Here is a 21520-nt window from a genome sequence, read left to right as displayed (position 1 = left end):
CAACGGACCCTCTGATGTCACATGGACTACTTTGATGATGTTTTTCTTACCTTTCTGGACATGGACAGTATACCGTACACACAGCTTCAATGGAGGGACTGAGAGCTCTCGGACTAAATCTAAAATATCTTAAACTGTGTTCCGAAGATAAAAGGAGGTCTTACATGTTTGGAACAGCATATGGGTGAGTTATTAATGACATAATTTTCATTTTTGGGCGAACTAACCCTTTAAAGTAGGAAAAATACAGGATTTACATATAGTCGCTACTTGATTAACTTGTTCAAGAAATACTGTTTACACATTGATCAGTAACAATAGGCTAAATAAATAAATATCACAAGACAATAAAGAAATTTTGCCATGAATCCTCCCCCCAAAAAACATTTCAGGCAGTCTTTTGAAGCCTGACAATTGTTTTGTGTTCCTGAGACCAAAATGTGTTTTATTCACTTTAAATCTTTAGTGTAGGCCACAGTTTGCATATACATTGGCCTACATATACTTAAATAGTACATTGCATATACTTAAATATGATATATGGTGATTAGTCATGAGATATAAAAAAAACAGTTTAAAAAATAGGTTAAAAATGACTAAGTCTGCATTGTTTTTAGTCCAGGGTTAAGTGAAAGAGCCACTGTATGGAAAGCTGTTGCCTGCATCACCAGAGTGGCTCGAGCTGTACGTGACATCACAAGTAATTCGAGACTGCACTGAGAAGCTCCCTCCCTTTCAAGTTTTTTTCCTCCATGTGCTTCCCACCCTTGCCTTACTCCCTTCAATAGAATCAAACTGTCCCTTCATTCTTTCTCTCTTGGGCTCTACTTAAATCTTTTAACATCTGGGATAAAAAGCAACACCTCAACCAAGAAAAGCTCTCAGAGAATGCTTCACCAGCACTGCCTTTGAGAAAACAACAACAGCCATTTAAAAAGGGTGAGAGAGTCTTGAGTATTTTCTTTTCTGAATATCTGTTGTATTACTTGAGCGCATGGTCTATAAAATCAAACTACTGTTGACAGGAAAGGCTTAATGGCTTAGGAGAGTTTACAGCTTTCATTTAGTTCTATTGCAAGTTTTTTTTTTTTTTGTCATACAATTTGTTCTTAGATTGCAATTAATTGTACTTTCAGGTCGTTTTTTTATAAGAATAGTGAGGTACAGTTTGTTATTCTTCTCAGTGACCTACAGTGTTGTGAAGAATATGGCTATATATGACTTAAGATAATAGCATGTGTGAGTTGCAAAGGAAAATCTTTCTATGCACACTGTACAGTATCATATGTCTAATCGCAGGACTAGAATTAACTTGAGCCAGATATAAAAGGCCAGTAGCTGATTTGGACTTGCATGGACTAGGGATGAACGATTGGAAATAGACGGCAGTATATATGTTCTTATGTCTTTTACCATGTCTTGAGATGTTTTCTGTTGACTGGGAGCAGTGTGTATACACCCAAAATATCAACAAAAATGAACAAGTCACTCTCTCTATGTGAGGTTGTTGTTTAGAATAGAATTCAAGCTTGGAATGTTTCTTTTAGCTAAACTCCCAAGACCATGTAAGAAAATCAACCTGATAGGCATAGGTTGAATATAAACTGTGTTTACATTCTCTCAGTTCTTCAAATGTTCCACAAAGTCTTCTTGATCAATAAAACAGCATTATATACTGTTTTTGACTTATACATTTTAGACTAAATTGGGACTTTAAAGAGCTCAAAATATCTAAAAGATTCAAAAATGTGTTATGCAACTTGTAAGAGTACACCCGATGCATTGTGAGGAGTAGGCCAAGATTTATTCAGTAAAAGCTTTTAAAGAGCAACAAGGTCATGTATTCGTGGACCAGAGACATCAAATTTCATTTAACTTGGTAACATCAGTTTGGTTATTCGTTCATTTATTAAGTAAACAAACACTTTTATTTTGGATGTGATTAGTTGTGATTAATCATTTGACAGCACTAATATTTATACATTTGTTGGTCATAAAATGTAATCTGATCTAAGCTAACAACACAAATATAATATTTGATTACTAAACACATTCCATTAAACATTCACAGTGCTTTGGAAAAAGTAAGTTAGTTGTTACTACTTTGATGACCAATAATAGTTTTTTGATAGTTTGTTGATGAATACCTTGTTTTTCTGGAACAGTTTTCTAAAGAATTGCCCACTGTTCAGTAGAAAACTCCTCTAGGTTCTGTACATTCTTTGGTTTGATACAGTAACTGTATGATTTTGAGATCCATATTTTCACTAGGGACCAGCAATGGATTCAACAACTACACCACTATTACAAAAAAACAAAACAAAAACATCCATATCTCATAGCTTCTGAAGGGCAATACTAAATGAAAACAAAATAAGGAAAAAAAAACACATTATCAAATGATGAAGATCAAATGACATTGTTTTGACCAATTTAAAAAAATGAAAGAAAAAAAGAAACTATTCCAAAGATTTAAAATACTTTTGCTTGTCACTGTATGTGAAAAGCAGTATGTCAGATGAGTAGGTTTTTCAAATACTCATGAAACAGTAGGTGAATAATACTCGGATGTTTACCCGCTGTGACTTTGAATTTCACAACCTGTGGACACTTTGTTATCCCAATGATGCCAAGTGAACTGTAACTTTAAGTCATCTTTTCAAATGCAATTCAAGACAAACTGCAGTTGATACCAAGAATATGGTTCATCATGGTTAAATTGTACTTGTTAACTCCCGAGGGCATTATTTTGGGGGTTATTTTATGTTGCATATAGCGCTCAAAGGACAATGTCAACACTGCAGATGTAATATGCTGGATTGTTTTACAAATGCATAAAAGCACATACTTTATCAGTGATCAGGAAGTATATTCCTCATTGAATTTTGAACGTATTTTGAAAGTACATGGTGCTGAACACAGCAGGTTTCATTGTGCACTTTCCTTATCTGCAATTTGCTGTCCAAACACTTAGCCCCACCCTAAACTCATGCCATTGGTTGTGCTAATGTTGCTATACTGGAGCACCAGTATTTCGTCCAATGAGAACCAAAAAGAACAACAGCCCCTTCTCCCAGTGTTTAATTTTATGTGCCTGAGATCATGACTTCATATAATGTCATTTTGCTTACTAATTTTAGCTGTTGACATCAGGTGAAGCATTTCCTGTTTGTGCTGTAATATTTGAAGCACATAAAGTTCTGTGGCTATACTATAGTGTGAAAAAAAAACATCACTGCTAACACACCACTGATATCTGAAAGGAAAGGTAGAGGAAATCATTATCAGGTGGAAAATGTAAAGGAACGTGCTCGATTTTTTGAATGGGCGTTTATGGCACAATGTGCACACCCAAGTTGTGACCCACACAATTGATAAACCTCAAGAGGTTTCTGTAGATCTTATAAACGGATGTCCTGGACATATTAAGTATACATGGCCATAACAGGGAAATGAGCCTGCAGAAAGATCAGTGAGTGCATTGTGTGGTCTACAACAATGACCAGACCTGGCTTCTTACTTTGGCTTCCACTCTTTGAGGCTTGTGGGTTTTTAAAAGGTAATTCTGATGTGGAAAATGCATTCTGTAAGTACTATTCTATTAGCAAAAATTACTACGAGTTCACTCGAGCCTGCATTTTGGCACACAGATATATGCGGCCTTTGAGGCGAGGGGATCATATCATCTCCTGGGAAAGGCTCTGGAAATTCAAGTATGGGCAAGTACACTACACTGTGTCTGCCAGAAAAAGAGCATTTGAGCACTCTAGCCAAGGCCTTAAAATGGATAGCAATATTGTGAGATGTTGACTTATAGGGAAAGAGAGTCTATAGAGAATGAGAGTGGAATGACAGGAAATGGATGGAGGCAAGAAGAGGAATGCCAGTGAAATGGGTGGAGAGATGGTGGTTGAAGATAGAATAGAGGGTGGGATCTGCTACCATACTATCCACAAATATTGCTGCAATGTAGGTTTTAGTGTGCAAATGTGTAAATAATATATTAACTATTATAAAAATATAAAATCTAATATTTACATTACTATTTAGAATTTAATGTTTACATTAGAATGTAATATTTACATTATTTTCAAGTAACGTACACTAACATTAAACAGCTTGGGGTCACAATGAATTTTTTATGTTTTTGAAAGTCTTTTATACTGTAACGATAAAATCTCCATAATCATCCAAAAGAAGGAGGCGGGAACCGGCGCACAATCAAAATGAAACTTTAATGACAAAAATAAACACAAAACAGCGCACCAGCCCCTTGCGGACGACTGGTGCGCGCAAATAAAAACCAAAACATAAAATATGGCCCAGGCCTGGTCCTCTCTCGTCCTTCACGGTCGTCGCTCCAGTTTTATATCCTTCCATCTCCTACGTGGGACTCGAGACCGGCGGTGGGGCGCAGGTGCAGCTCATCTCCAATCACTACACCTGGCCTCACTCCTCGTTCCCACGCCTCTCGGCCCCGTCCCACACGCCACATATACTCTCAAAGTTCGCATTCATTTCATCAAAATACAGTAAATGTCATTTATTCTTGTGATGGCAAAGCTAAAGTTTCAGCAGCCAATACTGCAGCCCCCAGAATCACACAATCCTTTAGAAATCATTCTAACATTTATAATGAACCAAATCTGCTTAATAATATCCAAAATTGTTAAAATGTTTAGTTTATGATTTTATTTTTATTGCAGGTAAAGATATTATTTTACCTCATATAGTTATTTTACAATGGTTTGCAAAGATGACTGATGTCACAAAAGCTGTCTACCTGTTCCTCAGTTGGTTATCTTAAGAAATGTGATATGTTAAAATGCATTTTGCATTGTTTTCCCTGCAGTCCGAAAGTTAAGCTTTACTATATGAATGTTAAGTCTCAAGAATCTCTTAAAGAGGTCATATGATGCAATTAAAATTTTTCCTTTCTCTTTGGATTGTTACAAGCTCTTGGTGCTTGAAGAATATCTGTAAAGTTGCAAAGACTTAAGTCTCAAATGCAAAGAGATATTCTTTATCAAAGTTAAGACTTTGCCACACCCCTAAAATGGCTCATTCAAACACGCCCCACATCTCTACATCACTATGTGGAAATATTTGGTTAATGCCGCCCAAATGTTTACGCATTGAAAGAAGGCTTGGTTTCAGTAACCACAGTTAACGCTGAAGCAGCAATTTCAACTTTACTTTACTGCACTTTATTTGGCCTTCCAAAAGTAGATGAATTTAGGAATCTTTAAGATTACTTGCAACAGAACAACAACGCATTTTATGGACGACCGTTTCGTGAACCTAGGAGAGGAGGTCATTCTGATTTTGTTACTACAGTCTGGTGCTTCTGAATCAGTTACTTTACGTATTGTAAGTGTGTTTGCGTGTGTGTGTGTTTGTGTGTGTGTGTGTGAGAGAGAGAGAGAGACAGGGTCACACAGTTTGAACATTAAAGCATGTCAAAATATTCTGTTACACCAAATACACCAAATAATGATTTTTTAAAAGGCATCATATGACCCCTTTAAATTCAATTCGGCAACAGCGAGTGAAGGGTTAAAAGTTATTCTATGTCCCAGCACACCTCACCCTCCTCTCTTTGCCACCCTCCCCCACCTCTTTCTCTGTTTTTCTTTTTCTCCCAGCCCCTCAACAATATGTCTCTACTACCCACCCTGCATGTTTTAACTGAGTGCTAAGAAGTCTGAACAAATAACTCAATGACTCCCTGAGAGTGAAATGTTGTCTGCGCCAAGTAACATTTAGCATTTAAAAATCAGATCCAGAAGATTACCAACAGTCATCGAGTGCTGAGAAAATCAGTCAGTCTGGTCACACTAGTATTTCACACTTAAACAGGCAGTTATTGGGAGTGGTGCTTGATACGAGGTGGTCGTGTCAAAGAGAGGTTAAAATCTCTTTCTCCTCCTGACCGTTGTAGGCAAGCTCCCTTCAGGGTGAAATTCTTGGCATATACACAAGTGTGACATTTTGCAGCTGACAAATCTATAGGGGATTTTTCCAAGAAAAGGTTTTTGGTGTTCATCAAGTAAGACTTTGCTCAGTAGCAAAGTCGGAATCAATTCCATGCCTTTAAGTCACTGATATTTGAGAAATGATCTTTTGTATGTGGTTTTAAGAGAAAACCTGTTAAGTTAACAAAAGCTTCCCTTCAGGAATGTTGTCCATTTTGTTTCGGCTGTGGTTAACACATGACTCTGAGACTCATGACATTGATTTTAAAGCTCACACAATGGTCTTTGGTTAAACTTGTGGTTTGTGCTGTTGGTAACACTTTACAATATGGTTCTATATTGTAAACAGTATTTACTGAAACAGCTTACATGAAATAACACTTAAACCATTTATTAATATTCATTAATGTTCGTTTCTGAATATAGGCTTACTAATATACGATATTACTTTATATATAACATTACCTTAATATCCTGTAAGTGTTGTTTTCATTTTCGTTTTCATTTTATTTTGTTCTGTTGACAGTTTTGTTAATTTTTTTATATTTCTTTTTCAACTATAGTTTATTTATCTATAGATATTGATAGTTTGATAGATAGGTGTATTAATTTGATCGATAGTTTTACTTTTAGGTAACAATAAAACAGATTGTTTATGATGTCCTATAATTGTACGTTCATACTGTATATGTTTCAGCTCTCAATATAGTTTCTACTAGACTAAATGATCAGGGTTTTAAACTTCTGTTAGCAGTTTTTAGTACAATTTACTCTTCATTTACATATATGAAAGTAAATGACAGTTTATACAATTATATGTCTTTCAGTAATGAGTTTAGGCAAGAAATAATAATTGTAAGTTTATGAAAAGGTGCTATAACTTTCCAAAACATTCTTCCACAATGCATCATGATTGTTTAATTTTGCTCACAGACATACATAAACATTACAAATTATGCAATTCTCCACTCCAGTCTGTAGATACTTCAGAATTACCATTCAGCCTGATGGGTTAGACACTTTAATGACTTTTACCACACGGTGTGGAATTTTGCCAGACCACAGTACAGAAGGTCAACATCTCGGGCTGGCAACTCAATGTTACATTTTATAAACTATATATAATGACAATCCATTTATCATTTGAAGCTAATCAGAGTCACAAGCTTTTAAAAGAGTTGTGTTGCTTTTACATCCATTTAAAATCATATTTCGATTTTCTTAATATGCACTGGACATTCTCAAAGCATATTATATTTTTAAATGTAATTCATTTTCATTTCATAAACCATATCTATTACAAGATTTTGTGTGTTTGAGGAAAGGCCAAAGTGTTAATCACCATGAGCTTGCAGTATGTTATTATTACAACCAATCTTATCAAGTTTTGGTTGTACAAGGTTGTGCTCGGAAAGCAGTTTGGGAACTACAGCTGGCAGACGCTGCTGGAAAGTTTCCAAACCTCCGAAGCCTGAGCCACGTATTCAGACTTGTGGCTGGATGTCACTGTGAATCTCATAACAGTAATTCACCTTGTTGCCTCTACCCACAGCATTTCTCAGGGTCTTATAAACATGCTGATCTCATATTTGTTTACATTTTTCTGATAGATTTGCCCTGGCACTGAATTATTTTTTCCATTTACACTTTCTTACATGTTCGAGAAACTGTGCGATAATTCGCATTCACGTGGCAAGATACATTCTCAGTAGAGCTGTTTGAGTCACATACTGTTATGTTTGTTAGCATGAGACCATTATTCCCGCCATATGGAATAGATCCCACTGATTTCGAAATCTGAACCATCAGTAGTTTGGAAACCACTAGAGTTAATACATAACATACTAGTGTTGAATTGACTGATGTCAGTCATAATAATGGAGTAAACATGTCATTCAATATTGTGCAGACTGTAGCCACATTGCACGACACAATATTTTCAAAAAGCTATAATACTCTCTCAGTGATACTAAAATAACTCTGACCTCTAGTCCTTATAAATGCTAAAAGACAGAATATCAAAGGTAGCGTCTGTCCAGAGACTGTTTTGGCCACTCTTGTCAGTCAGTAAAGATTTGATATGTCGTAGCAACACAAAAACAAGAAGCATACTACTAAATCTTGTAGAGTTTCGGTCAACATTATAGTGTACACAATGCTTTTAGAGTTACAAAATGACTAAATGGAGCACAGAAGAAGTCTTAATGTTTGAGTCAAACACTGGAACAAGTTCCATCAGTGAATTCACACACCTAGTGAACGTCATTTTCTGACAGAACAATAATTTTCCTAGAAGTGCGGTGTTCAACATGCCTGTCAAATTAGTTCTTAAAAAAAAAGTGCTTTCTCAGAAGTTGTTTCTTTATGAATGTCCATTTACACAACTGAAAAGGCAAGCATCCAAAATAAACCCAGAATTACATAACTTTAAGAGCCGATCACAATAGAGGTGGTGGGAAAGAGACACATGGAGCTCATGTTTCCTAGAATTTGAGTTATATCTTGACAGCTCTCACGTCTCAGTCTTCTCATTGGATAACTTTAATGAAAATTATGAAAAAGACTCTAAATAAAAAGTGAAGAGTTCTATATGAACTATATGAAGTGTTCAAAAAGTGCATTTAACAGTCTCAAGTATCTGAGTTAAGGCTGCTCAAAAGTAGCGATTTTCATTGTAAAGATTTTGTAACATTAGAATAGACTAAGTATTAGTCGTAAATACAGTACTGTATATGCTGCTAACTAAGTGACATTAATTTTGTAGTAATTTTGTCTTGTTTTTTTCTTTTACTAAACCTGCCTTTTTGATTTGGCGTTTTATCAATGAGAACTTTCTACTGTACTGTTTCTTTTTTAGTAATTATTTTGTACTGTCTTATTAATTTTTTTTTTATTGTGCAGCACATTGGTCAACCCATGGTTGTAACGGCGCTAATGGAGGACAGGAGACAAATGCAAGTACGAGTAAGTTTATTAGGAGTATGGTGATGATGAACGGTCGGAGAGTAACGCAGGAACCACGGTGGCAGCACAGACTGGTGAGTTGAGACGTGGGGTGCGTAGAACGATGACGACAGCGGTGATAATCCAACAGTGGTGAGTGTATTCCAAGCGTGATGACAGGATCCGAACAGAACGGCGACAAGGCAAGGCAGGAACAACACGAACACGACATCAAACACCAGGATCTACAAACAACGATCAGACAAACAGGAAACGGAAGACAGGGTGTTAAATAGTCTGTGGGAACTAGCCGCACCTGCCGCTGATCAGTGATCAGCGGCCACACCCACATGAAACAATCAACATGACGTAACATGACTACAGCTGGAGACGGTGCATTCACGAACCGTGACAGTACCCCTCCTCCTAAGAACGCCTCCTGGCGTCCCCAGAATCTCTTACCTGTCGATTGTAATCATCGATAAGGGAATGATCCAGGATGTCCCTAGCAGGTACCCAACTTCTCTCCTCCGGACCGTAACCCTCCCAGTCCACCAAGTACTGAAATCCGCGTCCCCTCCTTCTAGAGTCCAGAATACGATTAACCAAATAAGTGGTCTCCCCATCTACGAGACGCGGCGGGGGAGGGACCGGGGTAGGCGGATTAATGGGAGAATGAAATACAGGCTTTATTTTGGATACATGAAAGGCGGGGTGAATTCTCCTGTACGTCGGAGGGAGTTTGAGGCGGACTGTCACCGGACTAATGATCTTGGTGACAGTAAACGGGCCGATAAATTTGGGAGCCAGTTTATTAGAAACGGAACGGAGGGGAATGTTCTTAGTAGAAAGCCACACCTTTTGACCCACGACGTATACGGGAGGCCTAGACCGGTGGCGATCGGCTTTGGCCTTGGTGCGCGCCCCCACTTGGAGTAGAGTCTCGCGGGCTCTGGTCCAAGTGCGGTGGCACCTCTGGACGAAGGCGTGAACGGAGGGGACCGCAACCTCGGATTCCATACTGGGAAAAATTGGTGGCTGGTACCCTACACTACACTCAAAAGGAGATAGGCCCGTAGCCGATACTGGTAAGGTATTGTGGGCGTACTCCACCATAGACAATTGTTGGCTCCAGGAGGAAGGATTCTTGGAGACCAAACATCGCAACACCCTTTCCAAATCTTGGTTGGCTCTCTCGGTCTGGCCATTGCTCTGGGGGTGAAACCCTGAGGACAGACTTACAGTCGCTCCCAGTAATTTACAGAATTCTCGCCAAAATTTAGACACAAATTGGGGTCCCCTGTCAGAAACCACGTCTATCGGGAGGCCATGTAAACGAAAGACGTGGTCTATGACGGTCAATGCTGTCTCCTTGGCTGAGGGCAACTTGGCCAAAGGAATAAAATGGGCGGCCTTCGAGAACCGGTCCACCACGGTTAAAACAACCGTGTTGCCCTGGGAGGGCGGGAGGGCGGTAATAAAATCTAGAGCGATATGGGACCAGGGTCTCGAAGGTACCGGCAGCGGTTGGAGTAACCCATCCGGGGACCGATTGGAAGCCTTACCAGTGGCACATACCGAGCAAGCCAAAACAAAATCGTGAATGTCGCGAGCCATAAGTGGCCACCAGAATCGTTGCTTGACTAAAAATCTAGTACGGTTAACCCCTGGATGGCAAGCCACATTAGAGCAATGTCCCCACTGGATAACGTTGGACCTTAATCCCTCCGGCACAAATAAGCGGTTCGGTGGGCACCCGGGCGGAGGCGTTACCCCTTCTAAGGCCGTTCTGACCTTCGATTCGATCTCCCATGTGAGAGTGGAGACCACTAATGTCTCAGGAAAAATACACTCGGGAGTGGACGGGCGTTCGGAATGGTCAAAAATACGAGACAAGGAATCGGGTTTGATATTTTTGGAACCCGGGCGGTACGAAATAGTAAAATCAAAACGACCGAAAAAAAGTGCCCATCGAGCCTGCCTGGAGTTCAACCTTTTGGCGGTGCTAATGTACTCTAAGTTCTTGTGGTCAGTCCATACTATAAAAGGAACCCCCGATCCTTCTAACCAGTGTCGCCATTCCTCCAATGCCATCTTGACTGCCAACAATTCTCTGTTACCAATATCGTAATTACTTTCTGCAGGAGATAAACGATAAGAAAAATACGCGCAAGGGTGGACCTTGTCGTCTAAGGGAGAACGTTGGGATAACACCGCTCCTACCCCCACCTCTGACGCATCGACCTCCACCACGAACTGCCGTGTGGCGTCAGGGGTAATGAAAATTGGAGCTGAAATGAAACGGCTCTTCAGTTTCGCAAACGCAGCTTCCGCTGTGTTTGACCACCTGAAAGCAGTCCTGGCGGAGGTCAAGGCGGTCAGAGGCGCGGCTAGTTGGCTGAAGTTGCGAATGAAACGCCGGTAGAAGTTAGCGAACCCCAGAAACCTCTGTAGGGCCTTACGGGAATCTGGACTTGGCCATTCTACCACAGCCCTAACCTTCTCGGGATCCATGCGTATTCCCTCAGTCGACACGATAAACCCCAAAAATGGAATAGACTGTGCATGAAACTCGCATTTCTCCGCCTTGACAAAAAGCCCATTCTCTAGCAACCTCTGAAGCACTCGTCGGACGTGCTGCACATGTTCCTGGAGAGAAGAAGAAAAAATCAATATGTCGTCCAGGTAGACATAAATGAACTGATCAATCATATCTCGCAGCACGTCGTTGACGAGTGCCTGGAAGACCCCTGGGGAGTTGGAGAGCCCGAAGGGCATGACCAAATATTCAAAGTGCCCTCTGGGGGTGTTAAACGCGGTCTTCCATTCATCCCCCTCCCTGATCCGAACCAAATGATACGCATTGCGTAAGTCCAGTTTTGTGAAAATAGACGCTCCCTGCAACCTCTCGAAGGCTGAAGACATCAACGGCAAAGGATAAGTATTCTTTACCGTGATGTTGTTCAGCTCTCGGTAATCAATACAAGGTCGCAGTGATCCGTCCTTCTTTCCCACAAAAAAGAACCCCGCCCCCGCAGGAGAAGAGGAAGGGCGGATGAATTTGGAAGCTAGAGAATCAGAAATATATTTCTCCATAGCCTCCCTCTCTGGCACAGAAAGTGAATAAAGTTTGCCTTTAGGCGGAGACTTACCTGACAATAACTCTATGGCACAGTCGTAAGGACGATGCGGAGGAAGAGAAGCAGCTTGAGACTTACTGAACACTTCCTTCAGGTGGAGGTACTCAGCGGGCACGTTAGATAAATCCACCGCCTCCTCCTGTAACACAGACACAGACACAGACGGACAAGCAGACACTAAACAAGACTCATGACACTTTCGAGACCAAGAAAAAATGGAATTAGAGGACCAGTCTACTTTGGGGTTATGGAGAAGGAGCCAAGGGTGCCCGAGGACAATGGGTGCCAGGGGAGAGTCAAGGATGTGAAATGAGATAGTTTCGGAGTGGTTGCCAGAGGTGATGAGTGTGATCTCCTCAGTGCAGTGAGAGATAGTGGGGAGTTGCTGTCCAGTGAGGGCGTGGACCGTGATGTGGTGCGGCAGGGTTTTGAGGGGAATGTGGAGCTTGTGCGCAAGGTGACGATCCATAAAGTTACCTTCTGCCCCCGAGTCCAGTAGTGCCTGACAGTGGTGTGTCTGTGCTGACCACCGCAGTCTAACCGGAAGGAGCGTAGATGATGGTGGTGATGAGGTCTTCTCGGCAGAGATCCCACCCGATAGTAGCCTCATGCGTACTACCGGGCTTGGCCTTTTACTGGACAGGTCTGGGCTTGATGTCCGGCTCCCCCGCAGTACATGCAAAGGCCCAGGGATCTCCGCCTCTCCTTCTCCTCCCGGGAAAGCCGAGCTCGCCCTACCTGCATGGGCTCGTGATCGTAGGTGGGGCTGACCACGTCTCCGCCGCTGAATCGCCCGTCCGCCGGGCCCCTGGATGTGGTGTTGAACAGCCCCCTCCTCTCCATCCGAGTGAGACGGGCATCCACCCGTAACGCTAGCTCAATGAGTCCATTAAGAGAGGGGGGCAGATCCAGGGCGTAGATCTCCCTCTGGACGCGGTCAGCCAGCCCATGCAGGAACATGTCCCACTGCGCCTCCTCGTTCCAATGGCACTCCGCCGCCAGGGTTCTGAATTCGATGGAGAAGTCTGAGACGGACCTCTCCCTCTGGCGTAACTCCGCCAGCCTCCTGGCCGCCTCCCGTCCTGCGACGGCCCGATCGAAGACCCGCCTCATCTCCTCGGAGAGCGCCAGGAACGAGTCGCAGCATGGGTCCTGGTTCTCCCACACCGCCGTCCCCCATAGTGCCGCCCTCCCAGAGAGTAAGGTGAGCACAAAGGCCACTTTCGCCCTCTCGTTGGCGAATGTCCTGGGTTGCAGGGCAAAATGCATATCACAGCGGGTTAGAAATGCTCTACAAAAGTTGGGCTCACCCGAGTATGCTTCCGGGATAGGAAGGCGCGGTTCCGGCTGGGAGGTGGTCACTGGTGGTACCGGGAGAGCGGGCGGTGTGGGTGGCGCAGTGGGCGCTCGAAGAAGATGGAACTGCTGGGTGAGCTCGGACACCTGCGTCACCAAGGCTTGGACCGCGCGACCAGTGTCGTTAAGAGTCCTCTCCTGGGAGTCCATCCTCCGAACACTGGCGCTGAGAAATTCTTCCAGAGATGAAGCTTGAGTACTCGCTGCCTCCATGATGGTCTGATCGTTCTGTAACGGCGCTAATGGAGGACAGGAGACAAATGCAAGTACGAGTAAGTTTATTAGGAGTATGGTGATGATGAATGGTCGGAGAGTAACGCAGGAACCACGGTGGCAGCACAGACTGGTGAGTTGAGACGTGGGGTGCGTAGAACGATGACGACAGCGGTGATAATCCAACAGTGGTGAGTGTATTCCAAGCGTGATGACAGGATCCGAACAGAACGGCGACAAGGCAAGGCAGGAACAACACGAACACGACATCAAACACCAGGATCTACAAACAACGATCAGACAAACAGGAAACGGAAGACAGGGTGTTAAATAGTCTGTGGGAACTAGCCGCACCTGCCGCTGATCAGTGATCAGCGGCCACACCCACATGAAACAATCAACATGACGTAACATGACTACAGCTGGAGACGGTGCATTCACGAACCGTGACAATGGTTGTGTTTTCTTTTTTCTTGCAGATCCACTTTAGAGAAAACACTTCACTCAACACTTCACAACTTTCACTGCTCCAAAGAAAAAAAGAAAGAAAGAATACGTCATGGAACTTCAGAAGCTAACAAACGGTCACCACCAAGACTTTCAACATCTTGAGGAAGGGTATGTGTAATTTATTAAAATTTGCTTTCAAAACAGAACTGCTTATACGCTTCCCATGTCACTAAATCTGTCACTACATATCTATTTTCTATTGGCCTGCAGATTCATGCTAAAAGCAAACACACTATTCGGTTGCCTCACCATCTGCTTTTCTAGAACACCGCAGTCATAAACAGAGTTACATTTATTTTAAGTGAATATTTGGGTGAACCTAAAATTAACCTAAAAGGAAAATGGGAGCATTGCAACATCATTAAAATATTTTTTCCAGGGAGTGAGACAATTAGCACCATACCACAGCATAGCTCTTCACCTTATTAGCACACAAGAAATAACCTTGGATTTATAGTCACATTAATGCATTCCATGCAGGTTGAACAAATCAGCGTTAACTGTTCAACATCAATATATTAAGTGATATCATCATTGACAAATTTTATTACATATAAACACATTTTAATGGGTGTCTTGTAAGGCAAAAGAGTTACATATGACATAAAATTTGAAAAGCGTCCTTGCTTCAGTTAATTTTATGAACCTGAACCCCCTGATTTACTGTTTACTGCCTACAAAATGAATGTCTGGGGACAGTAAATGTAAAGAGAAAATGAAAAAGGTGCAAACGGTTAACTGTAGTGAACAAGCAGGCTACGCCACCAACACTTACACATCAGATTTTTAAACTTTGTAGCATCATAACTGATAACCTGTGTGACTTTTGTCTATATGTTTTAGAGAGTCACCTGAACGAGAGGAGTTTTTACCACACAAGAGTGATGGAGAAACCCCCCCTCAGTTTACAGATGTGAGTGCAGAAATCAAGCTCATATTACTAAAGCAGCCAATCTTCACCAGTCTAACTAGTCGGTGGTTATTTTCCCCCACTCTTTCCCTTTTATTGTCTGTTGTTTCTGCTAGTTTGAAGGAAAGACGTCATTTGGAATGTCTGTCTTCAACCTCAGCAATGCCATCATGGGCAGTGGGATTCTGGGACTGTCTTACGCCATGTCCAACACTGGTATCATTCTCTTTCTGTGAGTATCCCAGAATGCACCTCAAACCCCCAGTTTCACAACTAGATGCAATGTAAGTGCACCATTTGAAAGATCTGATAAACATTATATAAATCTTTGATAATTTTTTGTACATATTTTCAACTACTGTACATGATACAAACCATAATTTATGTTTTCTTTTCTGTTTTAACAGGATCTTGTTGACCTTCATTGCTGTCTTGTCATCATACTCTGTCCATCTTCTGCTGAGGAGCGCAGGGGTTGTAGGTACGGCCGATTCAAGAGATTTGGTCGTTATTTATAATGTTTGTGTTATAAAAAATAAAAGAGTCTTATATTGCTTCTTTTTGTACAGTGGGGTTAAATGCCTCTATATAGTAGTTAAATGCTTCTATTTTGCATAAAGCAATTTGAGTGAAAAGCTGATTTGAGAGTAAATAATAAATCATTAATATAATAATATATACACATTTCAGAATGCCTTGTTCATTGTCACCCTTTTGATATAATGACAATGATGAATACAATTTAATATAAACGTAAAAGAAATGTAACTAAACTTTAAATCTTTTTGATTATTTTCAGGTTAAATTAAATTTGTAATGCAATATTTTCAGTGTGATGTCAGACTTCTGGACCCCACTATATATAAGGATTTTTGTGAGTTCATCAGGATAAATCATTAAATCACTAACCTGTCTGTACAGGGATTCGCGCTTATGAACAACTGGGTAAACGAGCATTTGGACACCCGGGAAAAATACTGGCAGCTCTTGTCATAACAATGCATAACATTGGTGGTAAGTTAGAGTTTTGGGTCAGTTCTGATCTTATTTCCAAACTCCCTTCTTTCTCTGTATCTTCTTCTTTTGAACACTGTACCAGGTCCAGTTTTACTGATTATGATTTATTGTTCTCCATTAGACTGAAAGAATATCTCTCTATAATTTGGTCTTTTAGTAGGGTATGAAAATGTGCATTTATAAAGGCTTTTAAATGGTCATAAGCCTTTACAAATACAGTGGTTTAGTAGCAGTCTCTGACTCCACAGGCAAAAGTCACCTTAGGCTACAAGCCACAAAGATCTGCCATTTACTGTATAAGGGAATAAGTATGACCAAACTGTGTTTGATGAATCCGTCTCTCTCTGTCTTTCAGCTATGTCTAGCTACCTCTTCATTGTGAAGTATGAATTACCTCTGGTTATTCAGGCTTTCCTTGGCCTTCAGCACAGCAGTGGGTGAGAAAACAATCATCTGCTGCTTATCCTCGTGATCTCCTAATGAGTCTAATTTCATCTAGCCAAGAATTAGATAACATTTTTGGGTCATCTAAGGTAACTGGAACATTCCAGTCTCAGAGCAATCCAATTCCTCCAACTGTTACTGAAATACACAAACATTTGCAAAGTTCCTTGCAGAATGTGAGTTGGCTGATTTTTCACTTTAACTTATTCTTTGTTTTTTTGAAGTGAGTGGTTCCTGAATGGCAACTATCTGATCATCGTTGTGTCCATTTTAATCATCTTGCCCCTAGCCCTGATGAGACGACTTGGTAAGCCATTCTGCTCTGTGTTTGTTGTGAAGCCATCCTTTTCTCATCCTTTCTATTTGCTTGTCACATTGCCAGTGTTCATAATATTGTCCTCTCAGAGTCTGCTTTGCTGAGTGATAATATAGTATAATATGAACATATTTTGAAATATTGTCTGTTTTTTTGTTGCAGGGTACTTGGGTTACACCAGTGGCTTCTCTCTGACGTGTATGGTTTTCTTCCTGATCTCAGTAAGTTCACTTAATGTTGTGGTCTGTGTCTGGGCTTTTTGTGAAAGCTCTCTCGGAGATCACTCAAAACATTGCTACTTCTCTGATAAACTCTTTAGCACTCTTCAATATTTCTGGCTATCTCCCCTCTTGTCTCATTTTTGGCTTTCGTCCTCTCCTGTTTGTCATTTTAACTTCACTCTTGTGTTACCTAGGTCATCTATAAGAAGTTCAACATCCCTTGTCCTTTTGATGGTTTCACCAACCACACTGCTGAAAACATATCTATGGACGGTGAATGTGAAGCCAAATACTTCACTATCAACCAGCAGGTCAGGAACTGTCCTTATCACTGCAAGAATCTATTCAGGAAGTCAATTTCTAAGTACCGTGTTTAAAGGGTTAGTTCCCCCGTTCTTCCATCTTCTACTCACCCTCGAAGCATCTTATGTGTCTTTCCTCTTCCTCACAGTCAGCAGAAGTGAGAAAAAAAGTGTTTATTAGGTTTGAAATCTGGATATTTATCTTACAAAAACGCATGGATTTGCTACAGGAGGTTTTATTTACCCCCCGGAGCCATGTGGGGGACGTTTTATTACAGATTTGCACAGTTTATTTCACATCTTCTAAAAGGTTGACAACAAAAACCCACTTACCCCCCACTGGAAGGCTTTGAAGAACAAGGACAATTTTTAATATAACTCCAATTGGATTATTCTGAAAGAGGAAAGTCACATACATGCTAGGGTGAGTAGTAGATGGACGGATTTTCGTTCTCAGGTGAACTAACCCTTTAAATCTTTACGACCTCCACACCAGGTCAGACAGGAAATGCTTAGTACATAGATGGAAATAAAGTTACCAAGTAACAACTAATTTCAGTATGATGACACAAGTGTGAGACTGCCTTACTGTGAGAGATCAGGAACGGCCTTGTGTAATTTCAGTTACTCTGGTTGTTTTGCAGACAGCCTACACAGTTCCCATCTTGGCCTTCGCTTTTGTATGCCACCCTGAGGTGCTGCCGATCTACACCGAGCTGCGCAAGTACGTTCAGAAAACACATACTGCTCTCTATGAAAATATTCATGACCATTAATAATAATGGTGGTCACTGTTTGAAAACAAAACAGTTTGTATTTCTTTTGACAGACACTTATCATTCAAAACTTTTAAATTGTATCAAGACATTGGGTGTTTAAAAGGAAGATTCTCTATTATTTTGTTGCAAAAAGAGAGACACGAGTCAAAAATAAATGTCTTTTATGATTGTTGTTTTGATACCTCTAGTCCCACAAAAAGACGCATGCAGGCCATTGCCAACGTGTCCATCCTGGGGATGTTTGTCATGTATCTGCTCACTGCCATCTTTGGCTACCTCACCTTTTATTGTAAGCACTCTGGACTATAAATTACAATATTTGGCTAATGCTGCAAGCGAGGCATCACCGATGCTGTCTGGTTATAGGCAAGACTCACATTTGCCATAGTTATTTCAAAATAAACAAGTTTTAGGACCTGTAACTGTTTACCTGTGTGTGTAATTTAAGCACAGTCTAGAAATAATAGTTAATTTCAATATATATGAATCTCTGTCAGTAAACACAGAGGCAGAACTTCTACACACCTACAGCAAGGTGGATCCTCTGGATACGCTCATCCTGTGTGTGCGTCTGGCCGTGCTGGTGGCTGTGACTCTGACTGTTCCTGTTGTGCTCTTCCCGGTAATGAGACTCTTTATTGACAGAGTTACATGGTGACAACCAACTAGCTTTCTAAGTTTATATTTCTGAAAAAACAGAACTATGTTGTTACATACTGTCAAAATGAAAAGGGATACTCCACACAAAAATGACTTTTTGGACTATAATCCAGCACTTCCAGCCAACTGTCATATACTTGGTTCATGAGAGCTTGGTAAAGCGCTACGTCAGAAATATGTTTCAATTATTACTTTTTTTTTGTCATACTGTGTTTTCAGATTCGCAGAGCCCTCCTTCAGCTTCTATTCCCTGATAAACCTTTCCATTGGGTGCGTCACATCTCTATTGCATTGTGTCTCCTTTTTGTAGTCAACGTGCTTGTCATTTCTGTGCCCAACATTCGTGACATTTTCGGCATCATTGGTAAGTAAATAATGAAATTTGTATACATGCACCTAAAGAAAATACTAGTGCTTGCAATGCAGCTAAAGAACATTACTGTAGTTTTAGTTTAGTTGCAAGAAAATGTAATAAGCATCAAAATACTTATCACACACAAGTATTGGGAAAAATAATGACTGAAAGTGACTTCTGTGTAAGCTGTGCTACCTACAGTACATCTCTTTGACTACTGATACTATTGACAGTTAGCAAAACTAATGTGACCACACCTTCAGCTTTTAGAAGTGACATTAATTTTTTTTGTTAATTTTTTATAGGTGCAACCTCTGCTCCAAGCTTGATCTTCATCCTCCCAGGTCTTTTTTACATCCGTATCGTTTCCACCGAACCAATGAACTCAAGACCAAAAATTCAGGCATGTCTTAAATGTTCTCTACATTTATAAATACATTTAAAGAGAATGCATTTTTATTATGGTTACCTGTTAGTCAGATGTTCGTAGTCATTAAAAGCTCCTGCTCTTGTGTTTCAGGCTGCCTGCTTCACTGCTCTGGGCTTCATCTTTATGAGCATGAGTTTGACGTTCATCACGCTGGATTGGGTCTATGGAGAGAATCGAAGTGGAGGAGGTCACTGATCTTCAAACGCAATACTGTAAGGGTCCAAAAAGCCTTCTTAGAGGAACATCACTACCCCTCTCCTGAACTTGAGAGAAACCAAAACATCACTTAGGCTGGACCCAACTCACCTCAGATCTGTTTTCCCACTGAGTAAGGAAAGGACTGATGTCCTGCCATCTTTAAAATAAAAATGGATAAAAATCCTATGATGTTTATGGTGAAGGATTTCTGGGGGACACAGAAATGTCACGCCAATTTGAGGCTGTTTCTAGAAAACGGGCCTCGTAACGATTAATGATACTTGTGTTGGAGATGGAAGTCCGCTAAATAGCTTTAAAATTATGCTAAAATATACAGCAGAAACCAAAATAAACAACTGGAGAGGTTTGTTTTGTCTGATGGATACTAGGAAACAATCAAGTTTGTCACATATCATCTGTTTTGTTGTCCTCATCAAATGAAAGCCATAGTCCCAAAGTGCAATACTAGGAATATTGAAATATATTTCCCTGCTTCAAATTGTTCATTAAAAAAACATTGCTAGAAATTCAATATCATCTCAGAATGGCTGCAGACTTGAACTGATTATGTCAGTGTCTGTTATATCGCGAGAATGAAATTGATGCATTTTTGAAATTGACCAGAAAAAAAAAATATTTCAGTTGAATTGATATAAACGGCACTTCAGTTGAAAACAGACAATCAGCTTTATACTGTTTCAGTTTTTATTTTTATTTTCTCTTTCTGTTGGATATCATATATTATGTCAAACAAATGTGAGGTACATACAGTTGCAGTATTTTGTGGTGCAATGGAGTGGAATGCCATTTATTGTGAGGAACAGGTGAATTACTATGATAAAGGTGCTTAATTACATTGCTGTGATGCATATAATGATGCAAACAAAGCCTAACCTGTGAATTCAGTGATTCATGCCATATTCTCAATGATCTGTCAATCTAACAACAGTATCTGTCATGAATTGTCCAATCCATCTCTAATTATTTTAATTAAGTTATATAGGAATTGATGTAAGAGTAGTTGTATAGGCTGTTTGTAAATGAAAAACTATTAAATAGGAAACAGAAATTTTTTTAGACCCCACTCATACATTTTTAATCATTAAAAAGCACCAACAATTGCATAAAACCCTTACACAACAAAATCAACAATGACTTTGAATGTCATTAAATGACATCTTTTCCTCCTGGTCCCCTGTAGACTGTGAGACAATGCAATGCTTGAATATGATCTCAATGCACACCCACTCACAGTATCAGATCATAGCTAATACCATTAAAGAATGGCAATCCCCCTCCTCTTCAAGTTCCCACTGTCCTGCGATGCCTATTTATTCTATTTTAGGGGAAATAAAAACTCTGTGTTTGTTTGTTAATTAGAAAACAGATGCCAAAATTGTATGAGGTTAAAGATCGACAGTTCCAATGTGAAACACAAATGCACCAAAGAGAGTAGGCAGTTGAACAAGTGCCTTTTTTCTACTGCTTTTACATTTGTTTGTTGGTTTACTGAACTGACCTTTGACTTTGTCATACTTGCTGTTTTCAATAAAGATTGTGTGGTCAGTATTAAAAAGTGCAACATGTATGTATTTATTTTTTGTTGTTCACCCCTGTGAGGACAGTGCCATTTATAATGTCTTTTTATTGAATCCCTTATGACATATGATACCCCTTTATCAGTACTGACTTCTTATTGATCATTCCTTTACTTATTTTTCCTATTAATTTTTTTCTTTAACATTTAAAAA

General features: G+C 40.3%; 1 protein-coding gene across 1 annotated transcript; it reads left to right on the top strand.

The window, feature by feature from the left end:
• Positions 1-740: 740 nt before the first annotated feature.
• LOC113079518 (sodium-coupled neutral amino acid transporter 3-like) lies at positions 741-21348 on the top strand. The gene is made up of 16 exons (XM_026251752.1): positions 741-939; positions 14107-14245; positions 14981-15050; positions 15164-15279; positions 15455-15528; positions 15969-16061; positions 16420-16501; positions 16733-16815; positions 16987-17045; positions 17240-17356; positions 17992-18071; positions 18315-18415; positions 18624-18748; positions 19006-19150; positions 19447-19544; positions 19662-21348. The coding sequence occupies exons 2-16, from the start codon at positions 14187-14189 to the stop codon at positions 19764-19766; spliced, it is 1407 nt and encodes a 468-aa protein (XP_026107537.1). The 5' UTR covers positions 741-939; positions 14107-14186; the 3' UTR covers positions 19767-21348.
• Positions 21349-21520: the final 172 nt, after the last annotated feature.

This window comes from Carassius auratus, unplaced genomic scaffold (assembly GCF_003368295.1).
Source record: "Carassius auratus strain Wakin unplaced genomic scaffold, ASM336829v1 scaf_tig00028353, whole genome shotgun sequence".
Taxonomy (NCBI): domain Eukaryota; kingdom Metazoa; phylum Chordata; class Actinopteri; order Cypriniformes; family Cyprinidae; genus Carassius; species Carassius auratus.
Note: the sequence above shows the minus strand (reverse complement) of the source record. Positions and strands in the feature narration are given on the sequence as shown.